This window comes from Talpa occidentalis, unplaced genomic scaffold (genome assembly GCF_014898055.3).
Source record: "Talpa occidentalis isolate TD23 unplaced genomic scaffold, MPIMG_talOcc4v2.1 talOcc4.9, whole genome shotgun sequence".
Taxonomy (NCBI): domain Eukaryota; kingdom Metazoa; phylum Chordata; class Mammalia; order Eulipotyphla; family Talpidae; genus Talpa; species Talpa occidentalis.
Genome location: NW_023605305.1, coordinates 106,406,745 through 106,424,912, shown reverse-complemented (window position 1 = coordinate 106,424,912; position 18,168 = coordinate 106,406,745). Strand labels below are relative to the sequence as shown.

At 58.8% G+C, this 18,168-nt stretch overlaps 1 protein-coding gene across 2 annotated transcripts; it reads right to left on the bottom strand.

Annotated features, from left to right (window-relative positions):
• Window positions 1-5,770: 5,770 nt before the first annotated feature.
• Window positions 5,771-17,637, bottom strand: AMPD2 (adenosine monophosphate deaminase 2). 2 transcript variants are annotated; one of them, XM_037499310.2, is made up of 18 exons: window positions 16,640-16,772; window positions 12,794-12,924; window positions 12,446-12,576; window positions 11,936-12,004; window positions 11,736-11,847; window positions 11,308-11,494; window positions 10,931-11,072; window positions 10,731-10,820; window positions 10,359-10,488; window positions 10,041-10,235; window positions 9,824-9,955; window positions 9,493-9,656; window positions 9,091-9,217; window positions 8,846-9,009; window positions 8,463-8,583; window positions 8,015-8,188; window positions 7,761-7,871; window positions 5,771-7,618 (listed from the first exon to the last, which is right to left on the bottom strand). In XM_037499310.2, exons 1-18 carry the CDS (start codon window positions 16,728-16,730, stop codon window positions 7,409-7,411), a joined length of 2,481 nt encoding a protein of 826 aa, XP_037355207.1. In that variant the 5' UTR covers window positions 16,731-16,772; the 3' UTR covers window positions 5,771-7,408. The 2 variants fall into 2 exon arrangements, with proteins under 2 accessions (XP_037355207.1, XP_037355206.1); XM_037499309.2 differs by lacking the exon at window positions 16,640-16,772 and adding an exon at window positions 17,603-17,637 and having other exon boundaries at window positions 6,504-7,618.
• Window positions 17,638-18,168: the final 531 nt, after the last annotated feature.

Here is an 18,168-nt window from a genome sequence, read left to right as displayed (position 1 = left end):
GTTCAAACACCTGCTGCCAATACTTGCGCTGATGGTTGATTTTGAAAAGCTCCCGTGCTTGGTGTCTTGATGAAGCCGGTGTGCGCTGTTAATTTAGGCCTGGAACCGCCACAGGTTCTTGTTCCACTAATCCATAAAAAGGAGTTCACAAGCGTTTTAAATAAGTAAGCAGAGAGAAACAAACTTTGTTCAAAGTACAGTTTATTTAAAGGAAGAAAGCAAGGACTCCGGACTCCCAGGTGCACTTGACCCAGGAGGGGCAAAGAAGTCCCATAAGGGCCTGTGTCTGGGGGCTATTTAAACCCTTTTTTCTCTGTTCTAAAATCTCATCATCCAACTTTGTTATTGGCTTTTCTCCTAATGGCCATACTCTTCCCGGCAGATGGGCCCATTTTCCCAGCTCCTATCTTGGAGTTTACCTGTCCAAGAGTTACCCTGTCCAAGTTCTCTTAAAATTTACTCTCCTTATTGGCCTTAAAATTTACTGTGCTCGGGCCTCCCTGGTGGCGCAGCGGTTGAGCGCTGGGTTGCGAAGCTGCCCGCAGCCTCTGCTGAGCCGGTTCGATCCCCAGCTGCTCCCCGGCCACCAGAGGAGGGTCCCACATGGCGCGCAGACCTCTCCTGCTGCCCGCTGCTCCCCTCAGCAGTGTACTTCGGTCCTTCTGCCTGCTCTGCTCCCCGCTCTGGCTCTGGTGAATTCTCTCACCCTCCCGCGCTTCTGACTACCCAGTGCTTGTATAAATAAATAAATCTTAAAAAAAAAAAAAAATTTACTGTGCTCATTAGCCTGCCTGGATTTCTCTGCCCTTATCTCAGAAGCCTCTTTAACTCTCCCAAAGTCCCTGTCTGCGTTGTCCCTGAAGCTGCTTAATTAACCCTATGTAAGGGCAGGAATGGCTCGGGGCAGGTGTTCTATGACCCAAGCAGACCGGGTAAAGGAGGAGTCCTGGAGCCCTCAGTGGCTTTTGCAGGCTTTTCTTGGGATTTACCAGGGACGCAGCAGGCAGGGGTGCTGGGGGCTGGGAGGCCTGCCAGGTGAATCCATCTACCTATGCCCACACCCTACTCCAGGTGCCCGCCATCAGGCATGCATTCGGGACCACAGGGTTCCGTCATCTATCCTAATGACGGGAGGGCAGAAAAGCCTGATACTTTTTACCTTACCCTACACCCTAGCTTGCCCTAGGACTCACACCCGCTGTGGCAAATGCACAATGGGCGTGCAAAGTGGAAAATGGCTGGTGCACTCTGCCCATTGCTCATCACCCCCAAGCCTGGGAAGTCGGGGAGGAGCAGGGACTTGCCTAGATAATAAATGGCAGCCTCAGATTTCAATTCCAGGTAGGTTTCTCATCTCCAAAATGGAGACAGAAACTGCGGTCACACGTGTTTGCACAGATCTAGAGAAACACCTGAGGTAGGAGCGGTGCTCCCTGTCTGCCCGCCTAGTTAGGGAGGCAGGAGGGTGAGAGGCCCGGCTGGACCAGAGGCTGTGCTATCCCTCTACCCCCACACCAGAGCAGGACTGCCTTTCACAGACCCTGCATCAGGCCCCACCCTCATTGTAACAAACATCACAGGCACCCACATTCCTCATTAAATGTAATGCTTCTTTGCTTCAAATGTAAAAGGGATTTTATAAATTTGCTTTTGAAATGACTATGAGTAACATTGAATTGAATATTCGCTATGATTTCTCTTCAATCATCCTGAATATCCTGGAACTCTTGCCAAGAATCCAATTTACAAATTGTTGTCAAATAGAAGGACATCTGTATGGGCACCAAACTTAACAAACGCAAAAGTTGATATGTTACTTCCTGAGGCATTTAGTTAAACATTTATCAATTATGATGTCTTTTTTCATATTTTCATGGGCAGTGAAGTTTTTCCCAGGGCCTCTGAAAGTCCCAACCTGGCCCCTGGACAGGACAGGTTTGCACGCAAAGCCCTGGGATCCTCTTCACCTCCACACATACAGACCAGCCCCAAAGGCCCTGGTGCAAAAACACTCAGCCCAGATTGCCGGGGGCACCCTAATTTGAGCAACTTTATTCTCATTCTGAAAACAAAAAGATTTGCCAACGTTGAATTAAATGGGATTGAGTACTTCCAGCCTTATTGGCATTTCACACAAAGGAATGAGGCAATACTTTGATGGGCAGAATGTTCGAACAGAGGGTTTGGAAATCAGGATCCCTGTCATCCTAATCAACCACCCACTCCCTCTGGGAGGCACAGCACCACCTCTCAGCTCCCCCAGGAGGGGATGTCAGTGAGGTTCCCTCCCTACTGGTCAGCCCACTGCTCAGCCTCCAAAGTTTTGTGATTGACCTGGGACTAGCCCCAAGTGGGACTTCATTCAAGGCTGGTCCCCAAGGGCAGACTGGGACAAGGTCATTTATCTTGCCTGTCCTGTTGCGCTCCGTTTGGGCCTATTCACACAGGTCAGTTTTTATTATTTTATATATATATATTTTTTAAGATTTATTTATTTATGCATACAAGACCTGGGGTACAGGCCAGAGGTGTGGGGGGTGAGAGGATTCACCAGAGACAGAGTGGGGAACAGAGCAGGCAGATCTACTGAAATACACTGCTGAGGGGAGCAGCAGGCGAGTCAGGAAAGGTCTGCTGCACCATGTAGGTAGCTCTCTGACCGGGGATCAAACTCGTGCTGCAGTGACTGCAGATTGTTTCATAAGTTGTGTCTTAACCCCTTGCGCCACTAGGGAGGCCCAAGGTCAGTTTTTAAAATTGCCTCTGCTGTCCACCACCGTTCCCCTCTCCTCTCTATCCAAGTACAGGTGCCCAGCCTCTGCACTAGCTGGGAAGAAGGCCATCAGAGGGGGTGAGTGGATTCCAGGTAAAGGGAAGTGGTGGAAGAACAGCAGGGGAAGACAGAAAGAGGCAGAGAGCAAGAAAAGGACTTCTGCCTCGGTTTACACAGTCAGTTCATTTTTATCAAGAAGCAATGAAAAAAATTATTTACCTTGGACCTGATCATTTCACTCATGGGCATCTAGGAGAATAATCTGTAAAAGCTTATATGCAAAGATAATAATAGTTAACATTTATTGAGCATTTTATTCAGTGCTTTATATTCAGAGACTGAATTGACTGAATCCAAAATCAGCCTATGCAGAAAGTGCTAATGTATCACCCTGAAATGGGTGAGGACCTGGAGGCACAGAGAAGCAACTTGGCAATGGTCAGAGTCAGAAAGAAGCCAAAATTCAAACCCTTGTGGTTTGGCTCCAAAAAAACCTTTTAGCTGCCACCTTAGACCACAGCTATTCTTAAGGAGGCTTGCCATGGGCCCGTAAACAGAAATTAACATTTATATTTCCCTCCCCACGCCCACTCCACTGCCCGTCCCCTCTGGTTGCCTCAGTTTGCAGACAAGTGTTAAGAGTTTGTTATTGGCTTGGATTTGACTGACCCTTAAGTTATGTTTCTCTACATTCCATACTTGTGGTATTTGTGTTTTCCCTTCTGATTTATTTCACTTAGCATCACTGATGTGCCACCACCCCAGGCTAGGGAGGTTCATGGTCAGTTCTCTCAGATGAGAAAAAATTGGAGCCTTCAGTGGCCTTTGCAGGGACTTAATGGACTTAATGCTGAGACAGGGCACCATACACACAGGCCAGCAGAGAGAGACTCCAACTCTGAGCAGCAGAATAGCAACCCCACTTCCTGGCCCCCCTACACTGTTAAGTGCCCACAGACACACAACTGATATATTGTTGCAAATGCAAGGCCCATCTGTTGTTTACTAGCTGTCCAACGTAGAAAACAAGGTATGGGCTGTCTGTTGTATAGAAAGTGAAAAATAGACTGATTTACTCATTTTCCTTACACTCATACTTTCCAGTTTCATCCATGTTGTTAAAAATGGCAGTTGATCTTTTTTTGCAGCTGAGTAGTATTTGTGTGTGTGTGTGTGTGTGTGTGTACATTTTTCTTTTTTTTTAAAGATTTATTTATTTATGTATACAAGAGCTAGGGTACAGGCCAGGGTTTGGGGGGAGGGGTGAGAGGATTCACCAGAGGCAGAGTGGGGAACAGAACAGGCAGATTGACCCAAGTACACTGCTGAGGGGAGCAGCAGGAGAGTCAGGAGAGGTCTGCTGCACCAAAATTTTTCTGATCCAATCCTCTGTCTTGGGCACCTAGGCTGCTTCCATAACAGCTATTATAAAAAGTGCTGTAGTGAACACAGGATTATGGATATCCCTTCAAATTAGTGTTTTTGCCTTCTTCAAATAGATACCTAGGAGTAGAATTTCTGGATCATAGGTAGATCTAATTTTAATGTTTTGAGAAACATAGGGACTGGACCAGTCTACTGCCAGCAGTGTAAAAAGGTTTCCTTTCTCTCCACATCCTCAGCAACATTTGTTTAAAGAGTATTTTAATAAAATGCAACAAGACAAGTTAAAATACTTTAAGGGCTCCCTGGTGGCACAAGGGTTAAGGTGCATCATGTGAAGCTATCCGCAGCCACTGCAGAATGAGTTCCATTCCTGGCCAGCCAGGCAGCAATCCACATGGCATAGCAGACCTCTCTTGTCATGCCCGCTGCTCCCCTCAGCAGTGTACTTTGGTCAGTCTGCCTGTTCTGTTCCCCTCTGTCTCTGGTGAATCCTCTCACCACCCCGCCCCCCGGCCCCCATGCCTCTGGCCTGCACTCCAGCTCTTGTATGCATAAATAAATAAATCATTAAAAAAATACTTTAAAAACACAAAATTACAGATATGACCTCAACTCAAAACAGCCTTCTTTAAAAAAAAGAACTTAAAAAAAAAACCACTATATTTAAAATAAAGAAATACATCTCAGGCATGCAGATGAGCAAATATTTGTGAAAATCTGTAGACTTTAAGGCGGCTTCTTTTCTCCTCTGTTTTCTGTACTTCCCAAATTTCTTTCATGAAAGTTACTTTCTTTTCAGATAGGAAACAGCACTAAGGCCTTAATGTTTTAGAATTATTTGCTCTCAACAGACATTTGGAAGAGAAATTTCTAAGAAACTAAAACACTAGAAGCAAATTTTTTAAAAAAAATATTGGGGAGGTTGCTAAGAAACCCTTTAAATTGGTAATATCTTTAGGACTAGGCCTCAGCACACACTGAGAAGAATGTACAAGGGACAAGAAATTAAACAAACAAGAAGTTAATATGGAGTCCTGGCTGTCCTGAGTGCTGACAAATGAAACAGGCAGCTCATGCCTTGGAAAGAACCTTCTGGAAAGGCCTTCTAATCCTATTTTCTTTTACAAATGAAGAGACAACACCTTTTATTACTGAATATATTCACCTTCTTGGAAAATAAGTTCCCTTCATCCTTGGAAAGCACCTTTCCTTGCATAGATGAGGCCCCTTGTGGCTCTATACCCTAGACCATCCCCCTGGCTCCCATCTGGGGCTGCCATGGCTGCTTGCACCTCCTGAGCCTCTTTCTCCAACCAGAAATTGGCCAGAGTTATGCATCCCTTGGCCATCATCCAGCACACACACTCAGCTCTTCTGTATATAAATTGCTGGAACAAATTGACAGAAGATGCCTTGAGAATGAAGGTGCCAATTTGGCCTGTGGCACTCAGGGCAGGGGAGGGGCAGCAGGAGAGCTCTCTCCCAAAGCTGTCCCCCATCTCTTCCCCTCCCCACAGGCCCCAGTCTCCTGCACAGGAGCAGGCAGGGCTGCGTAGAGTTGCTGACTCTACCCAGGAGGGGAGGAACCAAATCCCTGGCCCAGGCCCTCAATTACATAGGCTCCACAGCTGTCCCAAGGCTCAGTTTCTGAAGCAGCCGGCCTGTTGTTCTCCTTGGAGCAGCAGCAGCAGCAGCATCTCTGCCAGCCAAGAGCCTGCACAGCACAGGGCACATCTCACTTTCTTCCTTCACACAGACCAGCAACCTCTGTGCCCAAAGTTAATCCAGAAACTGTGTTAAGCACAGACAGTGCCTAGTGGGCTAAGCCTGGGTCCAGGCGGCACAGGTGTGCTGTGGCCCCGTGCAAGAGAATCTGCCAGGGAGCTCGCAGGTTTCCATGCCACACCTTCAATGAACTGGACTCTCAAAGGGTAGGACCTAGGATGGCAGGCCAGTGTGAAGACACAAATGGGAACAAACCCTCCAGGGGACAGCAGATGGTCCCCTGTCGTAGCCTCAGGATCTGCTGCGCTTCACTGCACTTTGGAGACCTCCCTGTTCCCTCCTTGGCCCTAGGACCCCGCCTGCGGATGTGGGGTATGTGGGGGGGGTGTGCATGTGTCACAATGAAAGGTGGGGTGGAAGGGGTTACAGTGTCGGGATGTGGCCCTAAGGCTCACTCCGCCTTCTTCACATGGATGTTCTTTCCAGAGCTTGAGGAACCAGGGCCAGGCCAAGCAGAGGCGTTGGAGCGGGCTGGGGACTGGGCGTACGGAGTCTTAGTTACTGAGTTCATTTTCAGTAAGTCCAAGTTTGCGACATTGGTTTTCCAGCAAAATAAATTGACTGCTAAAAAAACACAAACAAACCAGAACCTGCTGTCCCTCCATCCAAGATGTTCCTGGACCAGCCTCAGTCACTTCCCAGCCACCACAGATCTCCCAACAGACACCACACTGCCTTCTTATTACTTAAATAATTTTTATTTCTCATGCACTAGGAAAGATGGGATTGTATGAAACACTGCATTTCACAGCAAAGGCCAAAGTCCAGAATAACACAGGGCACGAGCTGGGACCCAGGGCTGGTCAAAACTCAAGGGACCACACTGGGGATCCTCCCACCCAGGGAGGGGGGCAGATCCAAGACTCTCCAGCTGCAGTGGCCCCAGACATAGCACAGGGCGCTGCCCCCTCCCACAGAGGCACAGGAAGCCCACACCAGAGAACACGTGGACCGGAGAAGGCTGCGGCAGTGACTTGGTAGAGGCAGTGGGCTGGCACCCGACGCCTGGCGCCCAGCAGCCAGGACTGTGGAGTTCTCAGCCCAACTCCACCCGCATTGGGCTACTGGAGCCCTGCAGCCCCCAGTGCCTGTGGTCACAGGGGACATGTGCAGGCCCCACCTGGGGGCCAAGAGTCAAGCTCCAGCCAAAGCCCTGATTTAACCAGGCAGAACCCCAAAGGCTAGAGGGGCCAGCCCCCCACAGCTGTCCCTAGCCCCTGCGGACAGACGCCTGTGGGACAGCTGGGCTTCTGAGGAGCCTGGGACAGGGCAGGGCCGTCGATGCCAGCCGGGCTGAACCAAGAGCAAAGCAGACCCTGGGCTCCGCTTCACCGCAGTGGCCCAGGGACAGACACAGGTCGGACACATGCAAGACAGAACACAGACGAGCGGACACATGCAGAGAGACAATGGGCCAGAGAGGCCAAGGACAGACGTGACGTGGGGGCTCTGCGAGGCCCAGGCTCACTGAGGCCCAGGGCTCGTGGGGAAGGCCGGCTCCTCCGGGATGGTTTCCAGCATCTCGCTCTGAACAGCCTGTGTGATGAGCGCCAGCTCCTGGCACAGCGTCTCGTAGCGGTACCCCACGCGGATGTCGGGCACGTTGGTGCGCCGGATGTCGTTGCCCTCGGGGCCCTCCTTGGTGTAGTTGGGGCCCAGCCAGTGGCTCTTTACCTGGCAGGGGGTAGAGGTGACAGCAGGGCTGCAGCCAGCACTAAAGGGCCAGCCCAAGCCCTGAACCATCCAGGGCCAGCACCCCAGGGACCTCCCCAAAGGTGGGGTGGGGGGGCATGCCATGGAGGCAGTGGAGTGGTACCTTGTGCGAGAAGCCACTCATGAGCACACTGTTGCGCGCCAGCTCACACATGTCACAGGAGCTGAGCTTCCACACCTGCGTGGCGATGCTGTACTCCTCCATCAGCGGCTCCTGCGCAAGGCAGTCCCTCAGGCCCTGCTCCCCCGCCTCCTGGTGGGCACGCACTGCACTCCCCCAGCAGGGGGCAGCACGCGCCCTGAGACCCCAGCAGCTGGCAGGCTGCCTGCCCGCCCTCCCACCTGCCGGGTTCTCACCTTGGTGAAGTGGAACTGCAGGGGATCATCAGTGGAGAGCGAGACCATGAGGCCACGGGACAGGTACTCGGGTAATGGGTTCCGGTGGTAGCTGAGGAAGAGGCTGTTGTTGCTGAGTGGGGACATGGCGATACCAATCTGGGCCAGGTAATACAGGTACTGCAGGACCGGGGCCTGGACAGGCCAGAGAGGGAGAGAGGGTGGGCTGTCAGGTGGCGCCCAGGCTGGGGAGAACACCTGGTTCTGGGGATCCCTGGCAAGAGTGGGGTAAGAGTCCAAACTGGGCAGATGTTCCAGGGTCAGCCACAGCCAGAACCCAAGCTGGGGGCTCCGGGTAGAGACAGGCGCAGGGGGGTTCAGACGGGGGGCTGAGGAGGATCAGCCGCTGAAGGGGCCCACGGGATGGGACGTGAACAACTGGGAAGGGAGGCGGGGGGCAGACTGTGACCTTGCGCAGCAGCAGTCCGTGGGAGATGTTCTCAGCCAGCATGAAGGCCGACACCAGGTGGTGGATGGGCCCGGCCTCCCCACAGTGCGGCCGCAGGACAAACGTGTGGAAGCCCCTCTGCCTGGGGGCATAAAGAGAGCATCAGCCCCGGATTGGGACTCACCTGGGCACCCCACCCTCACTCCCCAAGTGGCCACATAGGCCTGAGACAAAAGGGGTAAGGGGAGATCCCTGGCTGCAAGGGATGAGCCACGGTGCCCCAAGGGCAGAGACAGACCCCCATCCAGTCTAGTAAGGACGCCAGTCCAGTGCAGGCCCACAGCAAGGACCCCCAGGCCTGTGGGGAAAGGGCGAGCAGAGCACAGCCCTGGCAGAGCGGGCACCTGCGCAGATGGTTCAGCATGGCCATGTTGGCGAAGGTGTAGTACAGGTAGTAGGCATAGGGCGGGTTGTCCTCCTCCATCCAGGCCTCGGGGAGGGGGCTCTCCAGGTTGAAGACGTGGTTCTCAGGCTTAGATTCATCATCCACGCTGTCAAAGCCGTCCACCTGCACAGCACCCTGGGGTCAGCGCGCAGCCAGGCCTGAGGTCAGCATCCTCCCATCCCTGGCCCTGGGCCACCCCCTCACATGCTCCAAGAAGAGGTGCAGCTCTGGGTGACTGGCAGGATGCACAGTGGCCTCGAACAGCGGCAGGAAGATGTTCGCCAGCATCTCCTGGAAGTTGGCCAGCTGGCCCTTGGTACGGTACACATCACTGCAGGCGGGAGGCACACGTGTGTGTGCTCGTCAGGCCAGCATCAGCACGCCCAGCAGGCCCCTGGGTGGGAGCCTGGCCCGAGATCACACGCACACTTTTGAAGCACACTGGGTAGGCCAGGCTGAATGGACCACGGGGGACTCAGGGAGGCCCCTCCTGCTATCGAAGCGCTCAGCTGGGATGGAGGTCAGCCATCCCAGGAGGGCTAGAGGCCATCCCTGGACCCTTGAACTCAGGCCCCCATGTTGCTTCCCTCTCCACGGGACACTCACAAGAGGCGGGGCACCTGCACGAGCCAGCGCACGTTGGGAGAGTGGACTCGGTGCATCACAGCCCAGCGTGCCAGCTTGTCCCACTCGTCTCTCGAGCGGCCGTAGATGGAGAGCCGCAGCTCCGCGTTCTGGTATTTGCTCTCCTCCAAGTCTGACATGACCTCCTAGAGACACACACGGAGCACCCGTCACCTTCAAGGCTTCCCACTGTCCCTATTCCCGCACCCACCAAGGGTTTAAGCCGCTCAGTTACCTCCCTCAGCAACGACCGGCCCAGGCTCTCGCTAGGTCAAGCGGAGGGCTGCCAAGGCAAAGCCACCATCCCCCTCACCTTGATGATGTGAGCAAAGTATTTCCCAGAAACCCTGTTGTCGGTCTTGATGAAGATCTCTCGGAGGACAGACTCCCCAATCGGGTTGTATTTGGCATTGAACTTGTCAAAGCGATGAAAGGTGTTCCTGTCCTGAGGAAACGGGGAGGCCCAGGTCACCCCTGCCCCCCAGCCCACATGCCGACCCAGCCCCTCAGCCCCGGCTGCCAGGACGAACCGCATGCACGTCGAGTGTGTCCACGCTCAGGTCGTAGGCGGTGAGGTTCATGCTCTCGAAGACCTCCCGCAGCGTCTGCTCGCGACCCTGCTCCACGTGCACGATCTCCTCCAGGTGCCGCTTCATCGCCCGCTTGATGAAGCGCAGCAGGTGCTTCTGGTTCATACAGGACGAGGCGTGGATGTGTGTGTCCACCTGGGGTGGAACAAAGGGCTGCTGGGTGCACCCAAAGCCAGGAAGGTCTGAGGCCTGGACAGCAGGACGGAGAGGACCCCCCAAGCTGGATGCTTGAGTGGAGGCCATGGGGCGAGGGCCCACCTTGCGGATGTTGTAGAAGTCCCGGTGTGGCACCTTCTTCTGGGCAGCCAGCTCCTTCATCTCGTTGAGCAGCACGTGCATCTGGAACTTGGAGCTCAGGTACTGCAGCCGGCGGTAGCAGAATGACTTTCTGGGCAGGAGGAGAACAAGGGCTGAGTCAGGGCCAAGGGCAGCACCCACAGGGGCAGGACCTGGCGCGCAGAGCAAAGGAAGGAGGCCGGAGGGAACAGGACTGAGGCTGCCCAGGGCACAAGGGGCTGGGAAAGTAGGCCTCAGTGACTCTGTCGGGTGAGAGACTGGGTGACAGTCTCAGCAGAGGAGAGGCTGCAGACAGAGGCCTGGGAGAGAAGCCGGGGACAGGCGGGGACTCACATGGGGCCATTGATAATCAGAGCCATCAGCACATTGACGTCAGCCACAAACTCCTGCAGGTCGGGGTACGGCAGCTCCACCTCTGAGCAACTGGCATGTAGGGGGAGCTTGGGTGAGGAGAGGAAGCCAGGCTCTGTGGGCCCTCCCAGGCTGAAGCACACCCCCACAATTTCCCCCAGCACACCCCACAGCCCCCTTACTGCTCATCAGGTTCCCTGCGGGTGTAGACGTGCACCACGCCCCGAATCATGCGCAGGCCCAAGCCCAGGTCCCCAGGCATGGTGCTTGGCTCACAGTGTTCGTACGGATGCTGCTCCAGCGCAGGGGGGTGCACCGGGGCATCTGCAAGGGTGGGTGAGGGAGTCAGGGCTGGGAACTTCCAGACTGCCCACTGCCCAGTCCTGAGGCCTGACAAAGGGCCAGAGGCCCCAAAGGCCCCAAAGGCCCCTGCCTCCACCCCCGGTTGTGGGCAGCAGCAGGCAGGGCCGAGGTTCTGGGCTCCGTGACCTCTGGGAGGTCAGGTTCAGGGAGCCTGGGGGGACAGGGCATTGGAGGAGGGCAGGTATGGGGGTCCCACCAGCAGACACAGGGGTGTCGGGGCCCTGCTCGTAAGTCCGGGTCTCCAGAGGCTTCTCAGCCAGCTGCTGCAGGTACCGCCGGGTGGTGGGGCAGAAGCTCTGCAGCGACAGGGCCATGTACTTCTCCCGGATGAAGAGCGCCCGCACCACGCTCTTGGCTGCATCCAGCAGGTCTGTGAAGGGCACCTGGAGACAGAGACCTGCTTGCACTCCTTGGTCGCTGATCCCCACCAGGCTTGGAGCCCCTTGAGGCCCTACGTCCAGAAACCCGCAGTCTGTTCCTAGCATGCCAGTTTGCACCCAGCCAGGCCTTCCGCCCCTCAGCTCCTGGAAAGAGAAGAGCCCTCTCCAGCCCCTATTCCCACTCCCCAGCCTGGGGGTGCCCCATGGGACACAAGGAGAGAGCCCCGAGGCCCTGCACACTCACCCCACACTTCTCCTCCCCGGAGATGGTGACCCGCTGGAATTCCCGCTCCAGCACCACATCTCGCTCCCGCAGACCCCGGTCACCCTGCCCCTCGCCCTGCTCCTTGTAGAGCCTGTGGGAGGAGATGCGCACAGGAGGGGGCTGGAGCCAGCAGCGGACAGGCCCAGCCCCGCATCCCCGGTGCCCCCTGCGCTCCTCACTGGAGGTCTGAGTCACTGTCCGTCTTCAAGAAATCTTGCTTGGCCCGAAGCAGGATGTCCGGCTCCAGCCTAGAGATGAGGGGGTGAGAGGTCAGGCAGGTTTCGACGCTCGGCCCTTGCTCCGGGGTCCCGGGCCAGGCTCGTGCCGTGCAGGGCTGGTTCTCAGAGCACCCTGTGCTGCGAGGGCTGTTCTTGGCCCACGTTAGATGAGAAAGCAGACCCGGGAAGAAAGCAACGTGGTCCAGGCCACCCCAGCGGGGAGAAGACCGGAACCCAGCATCCTGACTCCACAGCGCGTGCTGCACACCGCTGCTCCGGGCTGCCCCTCTGTGGCCGCCAAGGGAGGACGAGATGAGAGAGGGACAGAGGGGGGACTCGGAAAGCATCCGCATGGCAACAGAGGGACGCTGGGCAGACCACGCACACGCACGCACACACCACCCCCCCCCACCCGCTGCCTGCCTGTGTCCCCGCCCCACGATGCTTGCCTGCCCCGGGGCTGGGGCTTACTTGACATCCTGGCTGATCTGCCGCTCCAAGCGCTGCCGTCGCTCCTCCAGCTGCTCGATGGGGCTCTCCTCCGGGAACTCGTACGGGGCGCTGCGAAGCTCACTCTCAGCCAGGGAGCGGCTGAACAGCTCCTGGAGGAGGGAAGGAGAGTCAGCGCGGCCTGGTCCTCAGCCCCAGGCCCTCCCTGTCAGAGTCTGGGCGTGAGGGAGGGCAGCAGGAGCTGGGGGCACCTGGGAGAGGCAGGGGGAGCAGGGCACAGCCAAGCGTGAGATGAGGACAGCTGAGGTGGAGGGGGTCAGGGAGCAGAGTGGGGCCGCGGGGTGAGGGCGCGGCACGGCCAGGCGATACCTCGGCGATCTCCTTGCATTTGCCATCCATAGACGTGCGCAGGTCGAGCGGGAAGTGCTTGAGGCAGGGGGCAGGGCCTGGCAGGGACCTGGCAGACTGCAGCGGAGGGGCCCCCAGCCCACCCCGAGCCTCTGTGGAGACAGTGATGCCAGTGCCTAAGGGAGGAGGGCCGGGCCTGGGTGCACGGGAAGCCCTGGGCGCCTCCCCACCCCAGGCCAGCCCCAGAAAGGCCAGGGCCTAGGAAGTGGGCTGTCCCTCCTCGGAAGCTCAGTGAGCCTGCGTGTGGCTCCCAGGGTGCCCTCAGGGTGGCATGGGGACCCGTCACCCATTCCAGGCTTGGGGTGGGAGTCCTGAGACTGCCTTAGAACAAGTGGGTTCATTCACTCCAAGAGTGACAACCTGAATCCTGGACTGGGGCCCACTGCCCTGGGCACACACGTGCACACACACTCCCCCCAAGCACTAAGGACCAGGCGGTCACTGGGCGAACCCCCATCCCACAGCGTCCAGGGCAGGCAGTCCAGGCTTGGATGTGCCCCGGAACGAGCAGACCCTCCTCTCAGAGGGCCAGGCGGCGCTGGCGTCCCTGTCCTACGAGCACACTATGCCATCAGCTCTGACCCGGGGACCGGCCCTCAGGGGACGAGGAGCAGAGGAAGTGAGGAACCTCCTCCCCAGAGGCCTGCCCTCTCCCCCAGGACCCCAGCGCTGCCAAGATGTGGCCTGCCCCTCCTACTGCTGGCTGCCCCTCCAAAGGGAGCTGCCACAAACAGTCTGCGCCACTCAGAGGCCCCGGGATCTGGGCAGGAGGCCCCGGGGGAGGCTAGGAAAGGAGCATCAGGCGCCAGGGGTCTCTCAGTGGAGGGCAGAACTCCTCGGCGGCACCACCAGGGAAATGCCACAAAAGGCCCCAAAGCTGCAGGTCTGTCTCGAGGGGCTGACTGAGTTCCCAGCAAACCCCCCCCCACCCCGCCCCCAGGACCCTCCCTGGGCTCACCAGCCCACCCTCCCCTGCAGGAAGCTTCCACGCCCAACTTGACTCTCCCAGCTAGCTCCACGGGACGCTCCCTTTCAGCCTCCTCTCCCCTTTGCACTGTGGCCCAGGGGAGAACTGGAGGTCTGTCCAGGTGGCACGCCTTAAAGTCTTCAGGCCCACGTCCATGGACCCCAGAGACTCAGGAGGCGAGACAAAAGGAAGAGGAGGTACCACCCCCGCTGGTGCCAGTGCCTGCCTGGGCCCTACCTGCAGAGTTCAGGCAGCTCCCCAGCAGCCCTGTGCCCCGTGCCCGCCTGTGTGCTGAGCGGAGCTGCAGCCAGTCCCCCAGGAGCGCTCAGGGGCCAGCACGGGCTGTACCAAGTTCAACTGTGCGCAGGGGAAGCCCTGGGATGATGGCAAGCAGGGGGCTGAAGGAGTTCAGGCGAGCTCAGAAATCAAGGGAAAGGGCATCTGAGTAGGGAGATAAGGGGAACCCCAAAGTGAACAGGGCCTTAAGCTCTACAGCACCAGGGCCCAGCTCAACGAGGGGCTCCCAAGAGGGAGGAACAGGGTTGACTGATACGGGCAGGCTGGCAGGGAGGGGCCAGGCCGCCTTAAAACGCACTGCCCTGGGGGACAAGCAGTGGGTAGGGCCTGGCTGGCCGGGGGTAGGAGGGGAGAAAGCGCCTCCTCAACTCCACACCCAGCAGTCCCAGGCCAGCTTCCTCTGCCAAGGGCTTTGTTTTGTTCACCACTGACCTCTGGGTCCCTGACACAGGGTCCCTTGGGAGACAAGGCCTCTGCTGGGCAGAGAAGTCAGCTGGCAGCTGGGAAAGTGCTTAGTCCAGGTGGGGCCAGTGACTGAGTTTCCCTGCAGCCCAAGAGGCTGCTTCATGGCCCCCTAGACGGCTAACCCCTGTGCCAAGCCTACTGTCGAGACGGGACAAAGTGCCCAGAGGACATCTTTGGGAGAAGGGAGCAAGAATTTGGAAGATTCTGTTTCCACATACTAGAAGACTCTAAAACCCCAGGGGCTTCACATCCTGTCTATAATGGGGTGATAAGCCGGTCCTGCCCCGCCTAGCTGCAGCTGCCGCTGGCTCACATGTGCTGTATAATCTGCAACCGCCAACTCCGGGGCACTCCCAACGTCCCACAGGCAGTCCCGCCCGCTGGAGGGGGTGGCAGGTTCTGGGGCCCAGTGTCGGCCAAGGCAGCTGAGCAACGAAGGGCAGCAAAGAGAACAGACTTGGCAGGGGCAGCCAAGGGGGTGACGCTATCTTTTAGTAGGAAGAGGCCAGAGTGGAAAGAGGAAGGACAGATGGGTAGTGCCCCCCCCACCGCCCGCAGGGCGTAAGCCAGAGCCTGAGGTCCCTGTTTGCCCAAGAACCCTGGTCCTACACAACTCTCCCCAGATACAACCCCCTCAGGGAAGGCCGACCACAGACGCCCCCAGCTTTAGAGCTGGTCTGTATGGAGCGAGCAGCAGCTGAGCGAAGGCCCTCATCTCAGCTCCCTCTCCCAGCAGGGGGCCCAGGACCTCCACAGCAATGCTGAGACGACCTGGACAGGTTCAAGCAACCAAGTGATCCCCCAGCTCCCCCCGCCCCAACTACCAGGTCACCACATAGGGCAGGCTGGGGTTCACCAGAGGCAACCCACAGGCAGTAAGCTCCACACGCCCTGAGGCGGGGTCTAGAAAAGCCAACTTTCTGCTGGTCCCTTCTCCCAGGGACTGCGCTGGAGGTGCCCAGTTGCAGCACCATGCATGCGCGTACATACACACACACACACACACACACAAAAGTCAACCAAATGCCAGGGGGACTCCTCCTCAGTCCCTCCCACCAACTCCAAGATTCCCGTCACCACGTCTATCCTCCTGACACAGCCCCTCACACACTGACAAGACCGCCTCAGTAGGCAGGGAGGGGCCAAGGCACTGACCCACAGTATCGGATGCCGTCACCTTGGGACCACCCAAAGGTGGATAGACCTAGCTGCAGGAGACATGCCCTTCGGATGGCACCAATCCGGTTGCACAGAACTCCAGGGCAGCACTGACCTCAGCTAGCGTCTCCAGTGCATGAGAAATGCAGGGGGCAGGCCCTTGAGCTATAGGTACTGACACCTGCAGGGCTTGACCAGGTCATCAAAATGGGGGTGGACCTTCCCTTGACAAGGCCCGAGGGCAGCAGATGACAAACAGCTATCCCTCAGCAAGCATGGGCCAGGCAGTGAGCATCACGGAGGCAGGCATGGACGCACCACGCTGCCTGCTCCAAATGGTGCAGCGATGCCTACCAGAGAGGAAGATAAACCCAGATGCAGGAGCACACGCAGCGGCAGCAGCCCCGACCTGGGCTTCTGCATGGGCCAGCCAACACCACCCCACACCTGGGAGGAGGCTGCGACAGACCAGGACCAGCTGAGGAACTGGCCAGACATCAGACCCCACGATGGAGCTAGAAATCTGGGGCCACGGAAAGAACTGAGCGCAGGAGGGCGGCCTGAGCTGAGCCTGCCTGGCAAAGACACAGCCACCGGCGGAGCGGCCAGTCCACAAACCAGTCAGCCGCACACATCCCCCACTCCATTCACACACACCCCACATGCGAGGCTCCGCACATCCACTCACTGACACGTGTGCAAACACACCGCTCACTGCACCCACACCCACTCCTGACAGAGGGCAGCATCCCAACACAGACATGTCATCCTGCGCTGCGCGCCCTCCCCACACCCCCTCCCAGCCTGCTGGCCCTAGCACCCAGGATGAGGGGCGCCCCCACAGAGGGTGCAGAGGCCCCGGGTTGAAGCCAAGACGTGCGGGCACAGCCAGCGCCTGGGGGCAGGAAGCACGCACTCACCTGGGACTGCAGAGGCGGCCTGCAGGCTGGCCCGCTTGGCAAAGGGATATTTGGCCTTGGGTTTGCTGGGACCAGATGGGTAGGATGCCATGGCTCCGGCGGCGGGGACAGAGGGGGAGTCTGGAGCGCACCAGCTGGGCCTGGCTCTGCCACATCCAACCCCGTGCTCGCCCCGCCCCCAGCGGGAGTGACTGATGCAGGAAGCCGGGCCCCGCCGGCGGAAGAGGCCCCAGCCACGATTTCTGATGTTGTCTAGGCAACCCAGGGACGGGGGCCTCCATCCCCGCCCCGCCCCAGCCCCAGAAGTGACGTGACCGCTGGAAGCTGGGCCTGGGGGCTGGAGAGGGAGAAAACTAAGTGGGGAAGGGCCAGCCCCCGCTCTCCACCGCGCCCCCCGGGCGCCCCCGACCCTGGCCAGGCCCTGGCGCACCGGAGCCAAAGTCCGGGCTGGCCGAGCCGCGCGCTGGGGCAGGGGAATAACCAGCCGGCGCCGGCGCGAGCGCCCGAGCTCGGAGCGCGCTCTGCCCAGGGCGGGCGGGCTCGGGCAGCCCAGCCCCTCGGGCACGGCCGCCTCCTTCCCTCCCCGCCCGCGCCAGGGTCGCCCGCGCTGCAGCGAGGGGCAGGAGGAGGACCCGGCCCGGCAGGCAGGGAGGAGCCTGACTCGGGAAAATTCCACTGTCCAGCAGAAGCGCCTTCCAGGAGGGCAGGAGGCCGGGTGGGGGGCGGGGTCTGGGGGTTCTGGGGGGACCCCGCGCCCTGACGTCCCGCCTGTCCGCCCTCGGGAGAGCTCCCCGGACCCTGCCGGGGACCGGCCGCCGCCCAGGGCTGCGCGCCGCGCGGACACCCCGCGCCCTGGCCCCCAGGCCACTGCGCCCCCAGCCGAGACCCTCCCCCAACCCGCGCGCGCGCGCACACACCCCCTCTCACACCCCCTCACTCACACACACACTCACACTCACTCACCTGAGGCCATGCTGCCCGAGTCCTGCGGGGTACGGGGGAGTCTCCCCGCCAGGATCCGCCCAGCCGGGGCGCCCGGCTCGCGAGGCAGGGGAGCAGGGCTGGGGGTCCCCCGATGGGGGTACCAAGGTGGTCTTTCAACCTCGCCAGCGGCCAGGAGGCCGAACCCCGCAACCTCGGCCGCCGCTGTGCTCCCGAGACCCCCGAGACCCGAACCCAGACCCGCACCGGAGAGGCGAGCGGGCCACGTGCTCCCCCGAGCGCGGGCCCGGAACTCGCCCGGCGTCTCTCCTCTCCCCGGGGCACGGGCCGGGCTCCAGCAGCCGGGTGCGGGGGAGCAGGCAACAGGTGCGACCCCGCCAGAACCTCGCCCGGCCGCCGCGCGCCGCCGCCGCCCGCCCCCGAGGCCCCGGGGCCCCGCCCCCGCGCGCCGGCCCCGCCCCCGCCCGCCCGAGGCCCCGCCCCCGCCATGTTCCCCTGCAGGGCGCCACGTGGGCTGCGGCCGCGCGGCCGTCGGCGGGGCGGGCCGGGCCTTGGGCAAGCTCAGGGCGTCAGTTTCCTCCTCAGTG

Coding starts and splice junctions, on each gene's coding strand:
- AMPD2 (XM_037499310.2), bottom strand. CDS start 16,730: ATGGCATCCTACCCATCTGGTCCCAGCAAACCCAAGGCCAAATATCCC. Junction 10,236..10,358: donor ACTTCTACAACATCCGCAAG/GTGGGCCCTCGC, acceptor GTTCCACCCCAG/GTGGACACACACATCCACGC. Junction 8,584..8,845: donor ATGCTGAACCATCTGCGCAG/GTGCCCGCTCTG, acceptor TTATGCCCCCAG/GCAGAGGGGCTTCCACACGT.